The sequence below is a fragment of the Haliotis cracherodii genome, unplaced genomic scaffold (genome assembly GCF_022045235.1).
Source record: "Haliotis cracherodii isolate W230 unplaced genomic scaffold, xgHalCrac1.p SCAF_9, whole genome shotgun sequence".
NCBI lineage: Eukaryota > Metazoa > Mollusca > Gastropoda > Lepetellida > Haliotidae > Haliotis > Haliotis cracherodii.
Window position 1 is genome coordinate 12902547 of NW_027266343.1, and position 16411 is coordinate 12918957.

Consider the following 16411-nt stretch of genomic DNA (forward strand, 5'->3'; position numbering starts at 1 on the left):
ACCAGATAATGCAATTGGGATATGATGAAATGCCATCAAGCAAGTCACCGAAGCTGATCATCCAATCCATTTCGTCGTCTCTTATGACAAGCATAGGCAGCTTGAACCTAATCTGATCCCAAATCTCCACAGGTCCATTTGTAATGAAGCCACATTTACACAAAAGGTCAAATGTTCAGGGAGGCAGCAAGACTGGTCTCACTGGATTGTACGCCATACTGGAGAACTGTTACTTTCTTGTAACCATGGAATGAATTGACATCAAAGAGTTGACATTTTAGATACGACATGAGACCAATGGAGATCTAGGTTAGAATAGGTCTTCAGCAACCAATGCTTTGTGTAAAAGGCGACTTTGCTTGTCATAAGAGGCGACTCACGGGATCAGGTGGTCAGGCTCCCTGACTTGGTTGATTCCAGGTCATTGTATCCCAATTGTGTGAATCGATGCTCCTGATGTCAATCACTGGATTGTCTGGTCCAGACTTTATTTACAGACCGCCGTCATATAGCGGGAATATTGCTGAGAGTGGGGTTAAACAACAAACAAACAAAACAAATCAAATGTTCAGGGAGGCAACATGACTGGGCTCACTTGATCGTACGCCTGTACTGGTGAACTGTTACTTTCATGTCATGGATATCAAAGCATTGAGTTGACATCACATATCAGTTTTAGATACCTCACGAACTGGGGCAACATGGTACTCTGTGTCTACCAAGGTTGAACTGTTTAATGTGAAGAATCAGAGTTAGCCCCTGAACATAAATCATGTGTTTTATATTTAACCTGACTTTTATGACTGAAGTGGGGCAGAGTTTAAGGTATTACTGGAACCGCAATTGCTCTTAGAGCATTAACGCTTTCACTACGATTTGAATGGCTGTCATAGAAATCATGGCTCAGGTTGGGTTAATAGGTTTTTCATTAGTGTCTGCTTTCATTATTCTGTTTGTTTACGTGCCGCCGTGGGAGTACTGCTGTGCTGAGCGTCGTCAGGCAACAAACACTTACTTTTTTATGCAAATTGTGTGAGTGGCGGGTGCTACCTGTAGGGCAGGACATTCTGACCCTTCTTGCAAACACCTGGTGTCAAGACAGTGATCCATTCATATAATTTTCATTGCTGTTTTGCCTTTTACACAGAGGCCAATTACGCTCTAGCATTGATGTTATATATTTAGTTCCAACAAGTTTACTAAATGTCTCTGTGTGTATTTACATTAGGATGCACCTCCTCCATGGTCTAGCGAGTAAGAACATCTGCACGGAGAGCGGAAGGTCCGGGGTTCGATCCCCAGCTGCCTCGTACCAAAAGATTTCAACAAGTGGTACTTGTTGTTACCCTGCCTGGTGCTCGGCATTAAGGGACTAAAACAAGGACTGGTCAGCTCAGATTCAGTATACTGTGTCTGAGTGGGGTATTCATGTTAAATTGCGGCATGGTATCTCAGTGAGCAGCATCAGTTCGGATTAGAACAAGCAGCCGCACAGTCACATGTCTTTCTAAATACAATAATCTTGGACGCCACGTTAAACCCAATTTCACCTCACCTACATAAGGATGCTATGCAAGTGTCAATGACCAGATATAACATTCATTTGGAACACATTTTGTCGTTGTAACCTGTATGCTAAAATTGCAGTCCCTCAACCTTTTATCTTCCCTTCCGCCCAGCCCTTACTGTAATGCTATAGCCTAAAATGAAGCAAGTCTACATTTACCACAGGTCTATCTCCTATCTCGCTGGGGCTGATTTAATTGGAATTTGTTTCTTTCAAAATTATATATTTTCACTGACCATGCTGACTAAGCAGTAGTGAAGCTGACCGTGGAAGCAGTTTAGAGAAACAAAGGACCATTGTTCCCTGAGTTGTAGAGGACTACAGCTTGTGGTAGAGTCTGACAGGGCTAGCAACTCATTTGGTTTTCACAAGTTAGCTCTATCCTCTGAATGTATACCGTATTTCCTCTATTAGACGCCCGGGCTTCTATTTATTTCGGACAAGCCTTTGCCCTGTCGTCTATTGGAGGCCCGGTGTCTGTTAGAGGCCCGGCGTCATTTAAAGGCCCTGCGTCAGTTAGAGGCCCAGCGTCTGTTAGAGGCCCGGCGTCAATTAGAGGCCCGGCGTCAATTAGAGGCCCGGCGTCTATTAGAGGCCCCGCGTCTATTAGAGGCCCGGCATCTATAAGAGGCCCGGCGTCTATTAGAGGCCCGGCGTCAATTAGAGGCCCGGCGTCAATTAGAGGCCCAGCCTCTATTAGAGGCCCGGCGTCAATTAGAGGCCCGGCGTCAATTAAAGGCCCGGCGTCTATTAGAGGCCCGGCGTCTAATAAAGGCCCGGCAACAATTAGAGGCCCGGCGTCTATTAAAGGCCTGGCATCTATTAGAGGCCCGGCGTCTATTTAAGGCCTGGCGTCTATTAAAGGCCCAGCATCTATTAAAGTCCCGGCATCAATCAGAGGCCTGGCATCTATTAAAGGCCCGGCATCTATTAAAGGCCCGGCTTCAATTAAAGGCCCGGCATTAATTTCAGGCCCGGCGTCTATTAGAGGCCCAGTGTCAATTAGACACCCGGCGTCAATTAGAGGCTCGGCATCAATTAGAGGCTCGGCATCTATTAGAGGCCTGGCTTCTATTTTTTACACTGAACAATTGCCTCGGCTTCTATTAGAGGCCCGGCATCTAATTGAGGAAATACGGTATACATGTGCAGTGTGATGTAACAGCTGCTGTTAATGTACTGGACATGTTCACTATGTGGGTGAGCAGTGTTTTGCTTGTTATTACATATTTATTTGAACACTGATGCTCATACACAGTTTGACGACTGTCATAGCTGCTTGAGCAACTTGTGTAAACCAGCTGACCACACTGACACAGTACATAGGGAGAAGCAAGCTCCTTCCCAGCGTGTGACACCTTCGTTAACTCTCAGAAACAACGCTGCCGTCAGTGTAGGTGCAGCCATTACAAGAATCACAAAATTTGCCCTCTTAACCTCTAATATTTTTGCTTGTGTTTTCGTCTTTGGGAATGCCATCAAAATGTATTTTGAAAAGATTTACGACTGACCAGATTTCCCACATGAATGTACCTTGTCGTTGTTTAATCAGATTGGTCTGAGATTGCAGAATAACGAGAAATCACCCAAATTCCCCCTTACATTCTTAATATACCAATTACATTATATTTCAACTGAAATAGAAAGTCAAATTGACAAGCAAAGAAATAATTCAGCTTGAGTGAGAATATTTGGTGTCACGACAGTCATCACATGTTTGTGAACATTAAGGTCAGTCGGTTACGAGTTCAACTCCAAGCATGGTTGTAGCCACCTATCACAATCATGCACAATGGTGGCAGTGATAGTATAGAGAACTCTGAAAAAGGGCTAGCGCTGTGAGGAGCTTGGGGGAGATCTAAATCTAGTACTCAATTACCCTGTGTCATATAACAAAGGGATTTACAAACCGAGAAATCGGTACGTACAGAACAACTCAGTTATGAAATCAGTAAATGACCGCACAAGTTCAGTGAATAATTAACAAATCATATTGAAACACAATGTTACGTTGAAAATCATAGCAATACAGTCGGTCACGTTAGTGGCAGCTACAAAAAGTAACAAGCCCTGTGATATCTGTCATTGCTCTCATGGACATGATGGATGTCCAGAATTACACTGTCAATTGTCTTGAAAGGCACATGCTCTGGAAAACAACTGGACGCTGGCCGAAAAGTTGGTGATTTTGAACAGGTGTCCATCAGATCTTGGCAAGTAGATAAGACGCAATTTAGGTCGTCAAGGTCATGAATCGTCCTCGTATCGCCCTCGTGCTGCTCCCATACAGGTACAGCCAGCCCTTCTGACTGTCACATCACTAAATTTCTTGAATGATTAAGCTGTCTTGTGCTTGTCAACACCAATGGGAGGTAACTCTCAATCACACTTCCTGTTATAATCCGGTCACTACAGCACTCAACATGTTCTGACCGTTTCCATCATTTGTTGCCACAGAGATCACTGCACAATAGGGTGTCAGATACCATTTATCTGACGAGTTGTTTCAAAACATATCGAACTAGCCGAAGCGAGTTTTGAAACAACAAGTTGTAAGGTAAATGGTATATGACAAGCACAAGAGTAGTAATCTGTTTCTTACACACCCTAAAATCTAACCATTTTTGCATTGAATCGATGAGTATGTTGTCTTTTCTCATGATCCCAGTGACACATTAATACATAACACAACAGTCATGGGGTATGTCATCTGGCTCACTGCTTACCCCTCATACTTAGTGTGACCCTCTATGAAAAAACACTCTATCTGTGTATCGTCAAGATGATGATGATGATGATGATGATGATGATGATGATAGACAAGATCAAAGAACATTTCTTTACACTCTAAAACCATAAAGTTTTGACGAAGGCGTGGGTGAATTTGACCAAAGCATGAGTAACTCATCAGTGAATTACACTCAGGACAGTAGCGTCATCACCATGGAGTAGCCAGTCATGGACTTGGAATTTGATCATATGTTTTGTACCAGTTATCTCAAGATGGGACTTGTTGTTAATCTGCCTGGCACTCAGAATTAATGGGCAAAAACAAAGACTTGTTGGCTCGGAGTCAGTATACCATGTATACTGTTTCTGAGTGATGTATTCATGTTAAACTGCAGCATGTGCGCTATTTTAGTGCAACAATCTTGAACAAGATGTTAACCCCACCTCACCTCACCTCACCCATGGTTGTGTTAGAAAAGTGTGAGCAAGGGACATTTTTTATCATTAATTTCATAATTTATAGAATTATGCATTTTGCAAGACTCAGAGAAGCAGGATGAATTTTTGAGAAAAGACAAAAGCTTTTCGCACAAACAATTCAGGGGTCCGGAAAATTTAAAATCCCAATCGGACATTTACATTTATGCCACGCCCCCTTCAAACAGTGAATTTTAGTACGACTTTTTACACACAAATTACAAGTTGTTACGTATTCATAATATGATGAATTATGAATTGTTTCAATTTAAATTGTTTAATTCACCGGACAATTAATAACAAATAATATCATTTTAGATATATATGGAAAACATACGTTTGTTTCTGTTATAATAACGATCTGTTAACGTCAGGAACGGTCTAATTAATATTCATGAGTCTGCTCAAGTTTACGCATTGTAACATTTGGATCGAGACTATTATCCCATATTTGGTTATCACGTGACCTCATGGGAAAAGGTTTTTTTTTTAAACTAAAGATTATTTGAAAACAAGACAGATAATATAATCATAAATCCTAAACTATCGTTGATAGCAATAGTTATTTGAATACTTTTTCATCTGTACTTAATTATTGACCATAAAAAAATTGGATATCGATCGGCACAGAAAGCAAAATGGCGGTCAATCAAGATTCAATATACGACTACCTACTGAAAACAATAAAATCTGCAAATCCTCATTGTATGTCAACCAAGTGAAAGTCGTTAGCCACGACTTACAAAATGATCATTCAGACTTTGAGGGTTTGGCAGATCCGCTTGACTGATCTGCATCGGTCGACTGGCTGTCGTCACGCTTTCGCTTCTTGTCTGAGGTTACGTATCGTAGCATTGTGAGGATAATGAGGTACAAACATATAGGTGCTAGATACATCAGTTTGTTTTACACTCAAACATTTATCAGCATGTAGCAGAATGGAATATTTATCATGTTTATAGGTCAGGTAACCATTTTGAAAACTATGTGCCAGGTTTCGTATTGGACACAGAAATGGAGGGACAACCAGGGCACAATATTCATGAAACTTGGCACATTGTTCTCCAAATGTGTTGTTGATATTGTTGATTGCGTAGCAAGAATTATTTTGGACCTGCATGGACTGAACGTGCCAATATGTTACTCAACGGATTTGGCTTAGCGTGCTGATATGTATATGATATATATATGTAACACAATTCATTAGGCTAAAAGTGCCGGTATGTTTCAAAAGTGATTTGGTTGAACGGGCCCATATGTAACATAATTCATTTGTCTCGGTGTGCTGATATGTTTCATAATTGATTCGGCTTAGTGTGTCAATATGTTGCATAATTCATTTGTCTGAGTGTGCCGATATGTTTCACAATTCATTTGGCTAAACGTGCCGATATTTTACACAATTGACGGCTCTTTAAAACAGATCAATTTATGTGTATGGGTTTCTAGCTGACTGGTCAAACGTTACTTTGATGTAATATTGTCATGGCTACTCATTGACATCACATATTAACTTTTAGTTATGACGTGAACCGGATTCAACAATCTGTTTTGATCCCAACAAAATGCACATGGACAACATTGAGGGACTATGTGTCTACTGAGGTTGAAATGTTTAATGTGAAGAATCAGAGTTTGTTCTGAAACATGAATCTTGTATTTTGGTCGTAATCTGACATTTATTACCAATTCAGGGTATTACTGGAAGCTTAATTGATCAGTGAGTATTACAGCTTTCACTCAAAGTTGAATGGTTGTCGTAGAAATCTGGACTGCAAATTGGTTTAGTGGCTTTTCAAACATTTTTTATGCTTTTGCTATTTTGCAATGTTCAGTCGTTCAAAGTAATCTTGTGACATCTTAGTGGAAGTTTATTGTCTAACGCTGCACTCAGTAATATTCCAGGCATAATCAAGCCTAGACCAGACTATCCAATGATTGACAATGTGAGCAATCCACACCACCTGGGTATGATGACACGCAATTAGCAAGTCACCAATCCTGACCACCTTATCCATTTGGTTAGCATCTGATGACCAGCATAGGTAGCTGGGGACCTATTCCAACCCGGATTGCCCACGAGGGACTATTGTTCATGAAATGGCTCGTCATTAGTGATTGAGTTGGGTTTCTGAATGAGGCCTGACTGAGATTATGGTTTTATTGGAACCCTTGATTAATTTTCCCTTGGGAGATAAGGACAACGTCAAATTCCAAACTAGACATTCTCTCTCTTGAGCATGCTGAGGGAATTAATGTCACCAGCCTCAAGACTCAGAACCTGCAACATTCATTTTCTTAGCAGAGTTCTTCCACACCTGAATCTTGTAAATTGCAAAGTAATCACTCTTTATGAAACCCATACCATCTGACGCAACCAAATTACATACATATAGATTCCTGCTTTTGAAGCTCAAGATGTATTATGGTCGGATCATAGGTTTTGGACGGCATCACATAGACGTTGTAAATACCTATATGATGGCTTGGTTTGTGAGATAAAGTTGTCTTTTATAAGTGAGTGAGATGTTTTATGGTTGTTCTTGTGATTATTGAGAAAACTACGAATGTTCCTTAAGCATCCAAATACCCATAACAGGGATAATATTATGTAAGGCGCGCATCATGCTTATTCTTAATTACCGTATTCGACATAATAAGCGCCCAAGGTGCTCTCAAAACTAGAAATAGGGGGCTCTTATTAGAATATTATTTTGGTGAATAAAAACAGAGTTGAAAGATAAATTTCATGGTTATGCTGACAGCCTGAAATGTTTATGTACGACAGATATATTTTTCCAGAATTTTATTGCCCATAATTGGGGCAGCATTTAGCACACGAGTGCGTATTATACGTGAATAAGTAAGTCTTGTGTACATTGATCAATCCGGAGGGGTGCTAATTGGGATTGTTCACCAGCCAATATATCAGCAAATGTCACCGTGGGCGCTTATTAGAGCAGGGTGCTTATTACGTCGAATACGGTACATGGTTCACACATGTGGAAATGTTGATTAAACTATAGTACAGTTATGGAAAAAACTTTCTTGAATCCTTGTGAACATGTTATACAATTTTGAATGATTAAATATTCATGTTTAGAAGCCACCATGTTTCTATCAAATTTGCAAAACTGTTTTGATAAATCATGCATGTTCTTTTAGCTGCCATGAGACACGTTTACATCTCAAGTGAAAAAAATAATAAACTCTAAAACTATAGTTAAAATCTTTTTATGCCTCCGGTTTGAAAAATGGAGGAATTGAATGATCAGCATGTTCATCTGTCCACCGTCAGTTTTCCATTTCCGGAACAGAACTCACTTTCCCGAAGAACTGTTGAATATTTCTTGTTGAAATTTCCGATTTGTAATTTTTAAAAAAATTTTTGTAAATAGTTTTTATGAAGTCAAAATTGACTTACACTGAAAATAGAGCCAGGGCTTGTTTCTGGAGCAGAAGTTCAAAACCATTGAATATTTCTGGATGAAACTTGCTATACAGATCAACAACATTATTTTTTCTTCACTGAACTGAAGGTATCCAATGGCAATGAACCAAAAGTGGTATAAACGTGGCCAAACTCTGTTTCTGTTCTGAATTGCACCTGACCTTGGGGATATGGCATCTCTTGATGATTCTTGTCTACATATTGTCAAAAAAGATCTGTCCAGCAAGATGTTTTTTGTTCAAGTACCTATTGTTAGAAATGTCCTTGTATTAATTCATATGACACTAAAACCTACTGGCTACGATGTCACGTGACATGTCCATGCAAGGAGAATCAAATATTTTTGACACAGACAGTAACCATGGTAATACTACATAAAGAAAATACAGTTTAAAGCATTTATATCAAGCTTAAATTAGTTCTACTTACATCAAGGCAAACATAATATTTTCCTGTGTCTGACAAACACTTTGAAAATAATCAGGTCAAGAGAGCGCCCTAGGTGCTTATTACATCGAATACGGTATCAGAATTTACACAGTTCAAGTCCACTAACAACAGCTCAAATGTTCATATCTTCACTCTGAAAATTACTTGTGTCATGTTTAAGTTTTTCTTGAAATTAAACTTCCTGTACATGGCCCTTGCGATATTCAGCTGATAGAAAGCTGTTAACAATGGGGGGCATGGGTGGTCCAGTCGTCTAAGGCGCCGCGATTCGCTGTGCAGAGTTGCATCCCTTGGGCACGTCAGAAACCTATGATTGTGGGTTCGAATCCTGGTTTGCCCCAATTATGTTTCTAGGTTTGTCAGCACCATACCCGTGCTGGTGGGTTTCACCGAAGTGGTAAACGTCTGAGACCTGCATCACTACGGGCTTTCCTGCCACATAAAGCTGACAGGCTGTGATATGACTGGAATACTGTTATTAAACTTCCTGTACATGGCCCTTACGATACTCAGCTGATAATAAGCTGTTCGCAGAGACCATGAGGTGTTTGTTCGCCACTGATTACCAAGATTTATTAAGGAATTCTTGAAGATCGATATTAGGCCCTGGGGCCTCTTCCATTTTACAATCACTCGACTCAGTGATCAGAGCTCCCATACTTAACATAGACCACTAGCAGGAATGTCCCAATTGAGTAGATTGATGCTCATGATGTCAATCACTGGATTGACTGGTCCAGACTTGATTTTATTTTTAGAGACCGCCATCATGTAGCTGGAATATTGCTAAGTGCAGCGTTAAACAAAAAACAAAATAGACTTACCACCATCATAGTTCAATGAAATCTTTGTTAAACAAGGTCTAGGATTGCAGCATACGCTGGTAAGATGTCACAGAAAGAATGAGGGTGCTCCAATTCAGGTTATAATTGTGTTGACTGATGTTTAAGATAACAAGATCAATCAAGAGAAAACAGAATCAATATTTAGTTTATTATTGCATTGGGGGCGGTCGGGTAGCCTAGTGGTTAAAGCGTTCGCTCGTCACGCCGAAGACCCGGGTTCGATTCCCGACATGGGTACAATGTGTGAAGCCAATTTCTGGTGTCCCCCGCTGTGATATTGCTGGAGTATTGCTAAAAGCGGCGTAAAACCATACTCACTCACTCACTCACTATTATTGCTTTGAATACATTGATCATTCTGTATTTAAGAAAAAAACAGGTGTTAACAAAAATGGACCAAAATCACCTATTTTCTTATGAAATCCCTCCAACAGGCACATAGATGTAAAACATAGATAAGACCCATGAAAATCTGTGTAGATCTTCAGCAACCCATGCATGCTGTAAGGGGCGACTATGCTTGTCGTAAGAGGCGACTAACGGGATTGGGTGGTCAGGCTCGCTGACTTGGTTAATACATGTCATTCTACCCCATTTGTGTAGAGCGATGCTCATGATGTCAATCACTGGACAGATTGTCTCTGTCCCCGAACCGTATTATTTCCCCTTCCCCCAGCCTTTCCTGTGATTGAATAGTACAGCCCCAAATGAAGCAAGTCTAGATTTTCACAGATACAGGGTGGGCTCCATGGAGAGAGGACAGAGCTTGGTAGGAGGGCCAATATATACCCGGTATGTCTGTAGTTTAAACGGACATGTCCGATTGGGAATCTCAAATGTCCGATTTAAAATATTGCTTACTGGACATACAAATTTTTCTGTCTGAACCAGGGGTCCGGAAAATTTAAAATCCCAATGGGACATTTACACTTATGCCACGCCCCCTTCAAACAGCGTGTTTTAGTACGACTTTTTACACACAAATTACAAGTTGTTACGTATTCATAATATGATGAATTATGAATTGTTTCAATTTAAATTGTTTAATTCACAATTAATAACAAATAATATCATTTTAGATATATATGGAAAACATACGTTTGTTTCTGTTATAATAACGATCTGTCAACGTTGTGAACGGTCTAATTAATATTCATGAGTCTGCTCAAGTGTATGCGTTGTAACATGTGAATCAAGACTATTATCCCATATTTGGTTATCACGGGGAAAGGTTTTTTTTAAACTAAAGATTATTTAAAAACAAGACAGATAATATAATCATAAATCCTAAACAATCGTTGACAGCAATAGTTATTTGAATACTTTTTCATCTGTACTTAATTATTGACCATAAAAAATTTGATATCGATCGTCCCAGAAAGCAAAATGGCGGTCAATCAAGATTCAATATACGACTAGCTACTGAAAACAATAAAATCTGCAAATCCTCGTTGTATGTCAACCAAGTGAAAGTCGTTAGCCACGACTTACAAAATGACTCTGAACATTTTAAAAAACAAACAACGCTACCTTCGGGGGCCAAATAATTGATGAGAGTTATCGTATCTCTTCAACGACTTCAGGTGAATAAACAGGCATAACAAACTTGGTCAATAATAGTATTAAATTTGATATAAAACATCACTAGACATGATGATTTTACCATTTAAAATGCGTTTCCTGCTCTCAAAGGCATTGTTTTATATGCAGAGATTAAGATTTGTGTATTTTCTCGTAAACTAAGCCGGAAATAGCAATCAGCTGTGCACGTGTTTCACGGTGATCAGCTGATATTGTTTTCTAAGATGGGGGAAAACATCGTGTCATTGGAAAACTAGAGTTTACTAAAAATGTTAGTAAATTTTGGGAGCCATGCTTTACCTCATTATAACCGAAGCGCTCAATAACGAGGGAACACTGTACATAACAACTTGTAATGTGTGAAAAGTCGTACGAAAATACGCAATTTGAAGGGGGCATGGCCTAAATGCAAATGTCCGATTGGGATTATAAATTTTCCGGACCCCTGGTTTAAACCTTTACCTGATTGTAGCAGAATGTGATTTCTAATTGATGATGACCCCAGCACTACCTCCAAAGCAGATGTTATTGGTATCTGAATCTCCCTTCTCACTGGGGCTCCATTTCAATTTAATTGTAGCTGCTTGTTTGTTATCGCAATAATATATACCGTATTCGACATAATATTAGAAATAATATCAAAATTAGAAATAGGGGGCTCTTATTAGAATATTATTTTGGTGGAAAAAAGAGCGTTGAAAGATAAATTTTGTGGTTTATGCTGACAGTCGGAAATGTTTATATACGACAGATATATTTTTTCCAGAATTTAATTGCCCATAATTAAGGGTGCATATAACACATGAGTGTGTATAATATGCGAATAAATAAGTCTTTTGTACATTGATCAATCGAAAGGGGTGTTAATTGGGATTGTTCACTTGCGAATATATTAGCAAATATCGCTGTGGACGCTTATTACGTCGAATACGGTATTCAGAGACTAAGCAAAATTCTAAGCTATATTGTTATGATCCTAATATCTACAGACCTGTGGAACAGGACCCAGCCACATCTTCTGGCGTTAAGTTTGGTATGAGTCGTGGTTTGATTGAAACAAAATGTTACCCACCTCTCTTGTCAGTGTAGGTAACATAAGTCACTTCAAGATGCTACTCTGTGTTGATCAAACTTAATTATTGTAGACCTGAGAAGCTTAGTGGATGCAGACTAATCCACTTCCGGCCCACATAAAATACAGACTCAAATAGTTTCTACCTGTTTCTGGCCCCCAAAATTAAGTTAGTAACTCGGATTAAACAATTGCGAACTCTGAAAAACATCAAAAAGACCACAAGACACAGTTAATGGGAAAATATGTTAAACCTTCCTAATGTCATATGTCCATTTTTTTAACTTCATTGCAGAAGAGTACACTACATACATCTTTCATCTTACTCAGAATGTTCCTGCGGCCTTGTTATATTATAGAAATTCTGACGGATGGTAACCGTGGCTGCCAGATAGCCTACAGCACTCGCTGCTTTGCCTCATCAAAGGCTGTTTGCAATTTGCTGGCTGCCATAATATGTTTTTTTGCTGACAAGGTGTAAAACCCAATTATGCTGTTGTTTACAATAACAGTTTTGACTGACAACTATGATGACGGTGTTTGTTTCAGGAGAAGGGCACCAAGTGGTCGTTATATTCAACGCTCATCGAGAGAAGGTATTAGAAGAAAGTCTGAAGGTTACAGACACCAAGGACAAGAGCAAATCTATAACGCTGGCCTTCCATGCTCGTGTCCTCGGTGAGATGAAGAACATGCCATTATGTGCACTTTTTGAACAATTGACATTTTAGATTAGTATTTTTTGTCGAATGTCTTTTATTTCAATGACAGGAGGATCATTATTTTTACTCGGAGGCAGTTTTTTTTCGACTCTATCATTCTAGCATTATTTTTTGTCAGCTTTTCGGTACATCTGTACTGGAAGTTAAGAAGCAGTTCAAAACTTAATTCCTTAAATTTTCCAATCTCATTAAAATGAGATCTTAGTAGCTTGTTATGGGATAAACATTTGATTAGAAAGATACTTTTTTTCTATAGCCATCTCGGCCATACATTAGACATTACAGAATTTTCTTTTGTTCTGTGGGGGCACGGGTGGCCCAGTCATCTAAGGTGCCGCAATTCGCTGTGCAGAGTTGCGTCCCTTGGGCACGCCAGAAACCTATGATTGTGGGTTCGAATCCCGGTTCGCCCCAATTATGTTTCTAGGTTTGTCAGCACCATACCAGTGCTCGTGGGTTTCACCAAAGTGGTAAACGTCAGAGACCTGCATCACTTGGGGCTTAACCCCCACATTAAGCTGACACGCCGCAATATAACTGGAATACTGTTAAAAGCCGCGTTAAACCCAAATCACTCAATCACTCTTTTGATCTTTTTTCACATTTTGAATTGTGTACTTTGTCAAAATATTTGGAAAGTGTAGTCTGGAATAGAAATCGTCATTTTTTAAACAAGTGAAAGCTACTTTCTGATTGGCAAATGTTGACTTACTGTTAGTCATTTCATTGGTCGGTCAAAGTTTGCGAAAGGTCATAGAGGTAGCCGTAGCGAGCATTAAGATATGATTTCAAAGATTTTTCGGACATTCCCCTTGATGATTAAATTGTGAAAATGTAGACATCATTATAAAGAATATCTCAGAAATAAAAACACCCAAACACCCATTGCATACATTTTATCCACACATGCTACAACAGAACATATAGAGCAGTATCAACACACTGGCATGATACTGATATTTCAAAATATTTGAATTCAACTCATTTTACCTATGATTATGACAATAGTGACACAAGTAATTTTCAGGGTAAAGATATGAACATTGGAGCTGTTGTTAGTGGACTTGAACTGTGTCAATTCTGATACCGTATTTGACGTAATAAGCACCTAGGGTGCTCTCAAAATTAGAAATAGAGGGCTCTTATTAGAATATTATTTTCGTGGAGGAAACAGAGTTGAAAGATAAATTTCGTGGTTTATGCTGACAGCCTGAAATGTTTGTATATGACAGATATGTCTTTCTAGAATTTAATTGCCCACAATTGACGGTGCATATAACACACGAGTGTGTATTTTACGCGAATAATAAGTCTTTTGTACATTGATCAATCGAAAGGGGTGCTTTTTGGGATTGTTCACTAGCCAATATATTAGCAAATATCGTGCTTATTAGAGCGGGGTGCTTATTACGTCGAATATGGTAAGTTGATTTTGTCAGATGGAAAACTGACAAACCTGTAAACACCTCACCCCAAAACTTGCAAACATGTCAGCATCCTGCCTTCAACATACGAATTTGTCAGCACCCCACTCCATTACATACAAACCTGGTAGCGCCCTACCATTATCATTGCTTACCAAATATTGAAAATGTATTTACCAAATGCATCAAACCTGTAAAACAAACAGATCAAGGTTACTGCCTCGTCAGCTGCTACTATTTTTTTGAACACTGCAACGATGAGAAAACGGGATGTAGCTATGTGTTAGTGACAGCTAGATGTCGGCTAGAAAAGGCAGATCAGTACCGAGGTAGGACTTCACAGCTGACATGGAGGAAGACATTGATTCCAGCCATCTTTGTTGTAGGGAAGGGCCAGGGAACACCTGCTCTACGTAACGGCATCCATTGTCTCAGCGTGGACTGGGACGAAGACTCCGACGTCAGCGACTGGCAGGGCTTCAACTAGACTCTTCCGGGCAACATCATTGTTGACGCACGCATGGCTTGTACACACAACTTTCCTCAATCACACTTGAAATCAGGGGACACTATTTGTGCCGAGTGGTTAAAGTGTTCGCTCATCATACTGAAAACCCAGGTTCGATTCCCCACATGGGTACAATGTGTGAAGCCATTTCTGGTGTCCCCCGCCGTGATATTGCTGGAATATAGCTAAAAGCGGCGTAAAACCACTCCCTCACTATGTGTCACTACTGCCCTGTATGTCAGCCATATGTGTTCACTGGTGTGAGAGGAACATAGTGTATACAAGCCATGAAGTATTGACGATGTTTTAGGATATGTCAGTTTGGACTTTGTTGCTGTCAAGATGGGACCGTCACAAAGCAGACATACCTTGAACTCAAGACATGACCACTTTGGAGTTGGGTACTCCACACCTGTCAAAAATGACTTCCTAATGTCAAATATTACTGTTTGAGGTTTTTTTAATTCCTTCAACGGCAACTGTAAATTACGAAATAATGTCCTATTAATTGTATTGTGAAATTGGAGCTGCAGTGCTCACGTAACTGAAATGTACATACAAAATGGGAATGTTGTCAATCATTGACTGTCTATGTTGAAGTTCTTTGAATGCAAAATGTTATTGATCAGTTACCATGGTAACACAATGACCTTGAAAAGAAGGAACCAAGGTGAAGGTCAAAGAAACTTTCATTTCTCTGTTTCCAAGTAAATTGATCTTTTCCTAACACAAATATCAATATGGGATTTAATAACAGGATATATTTACTTTGTATGTTGTTTAGACGGTGATTGAAAAGAGGACTTTTATGTATATTTACAGTAAAATTTTGACATGATTTCTTTGATCCGCAAGCAAAGCATAAGGTCAAAGGTTGTCATCAGCATGAGGTTTGATATGCCGCTGTTCTGGGAATTAATCTGGAAAGTTTAAAAGATGTTTCAAAACCAACTTTCCTGACAGGTCTGAAGGTATTACAATGTCGTAGAAGAGGATAATAATTACAAGTGAAGTCACATAGATAGATTGTGTTAGAAATGGATAGATTGTGTTAGAAATGGATGGATGGTATTACAAAAATGGATGGATTGTATTAGAAATGGATGAATTGTATTAGAAATGTGTTATGGTCTCGCGCTGCTCAGTATTAGGTTTTTCCCAGAAAGTCCTGTTTAATATTACTTTTAGCAATATTTCTATACAGAAAAACTATGCCTGAATGAGCGTCTTTATAAGGCTATGTTATAAGATTTCACAAATGTGCTCTAGAATTAAAAGTCGAAGAATGTGAAACTTGGTGTCAGTCTTGTTAATCTCACAGCAAAGACCAGCCTTTCTTCAGCAGAGTGTCAGTCTCCGTGCATCCCATGAGATGTTCATCTTCGTGCACTGTAGAGATGCTCAGGTAGCAACTGGATGCTAGTCTGAAATGTACTGTACATTGAGAGAATGGTTACTTTGCTAGTACTGGCATTTAACAGAATACTTTCATGTTTGAAGGGATTTAATGTTAAAAATTTCTCAAGAATTACTTCACTTTATCAAGAAAGAAGAACAATCAGTTCTAAGGCAAACCCTTTTAAG

General features: G+C 39.3%; 1 protein-coding gene across 1 annotated transcript in view; it reads left to right on the top strand.

Moving 5' to 3' along the window:
* LOC139452335 (adipose-secreted signaling protein-like) overlaps positions 1–16104 on the top strand; it is a 50272-nt gene extending 34168 nt beyond the window's left edge. Inside the window, exons 3-4 of the mRNA XM_071233773.1 lie at positions 12723–12851; positions 14706–16104. Coding sequence (XP_071089874.1) covers positions 12723–12851; positions 14706–14806 — 230 coding nt within the window. The 3' untranslated portion in view covers positions 14807–16104. The remainder of the gene's footprint in view (positions 1–12722; positions 12852–14705) is intronic.
* Positions 16105–16411: the final 307 nt, after the last annotated feature.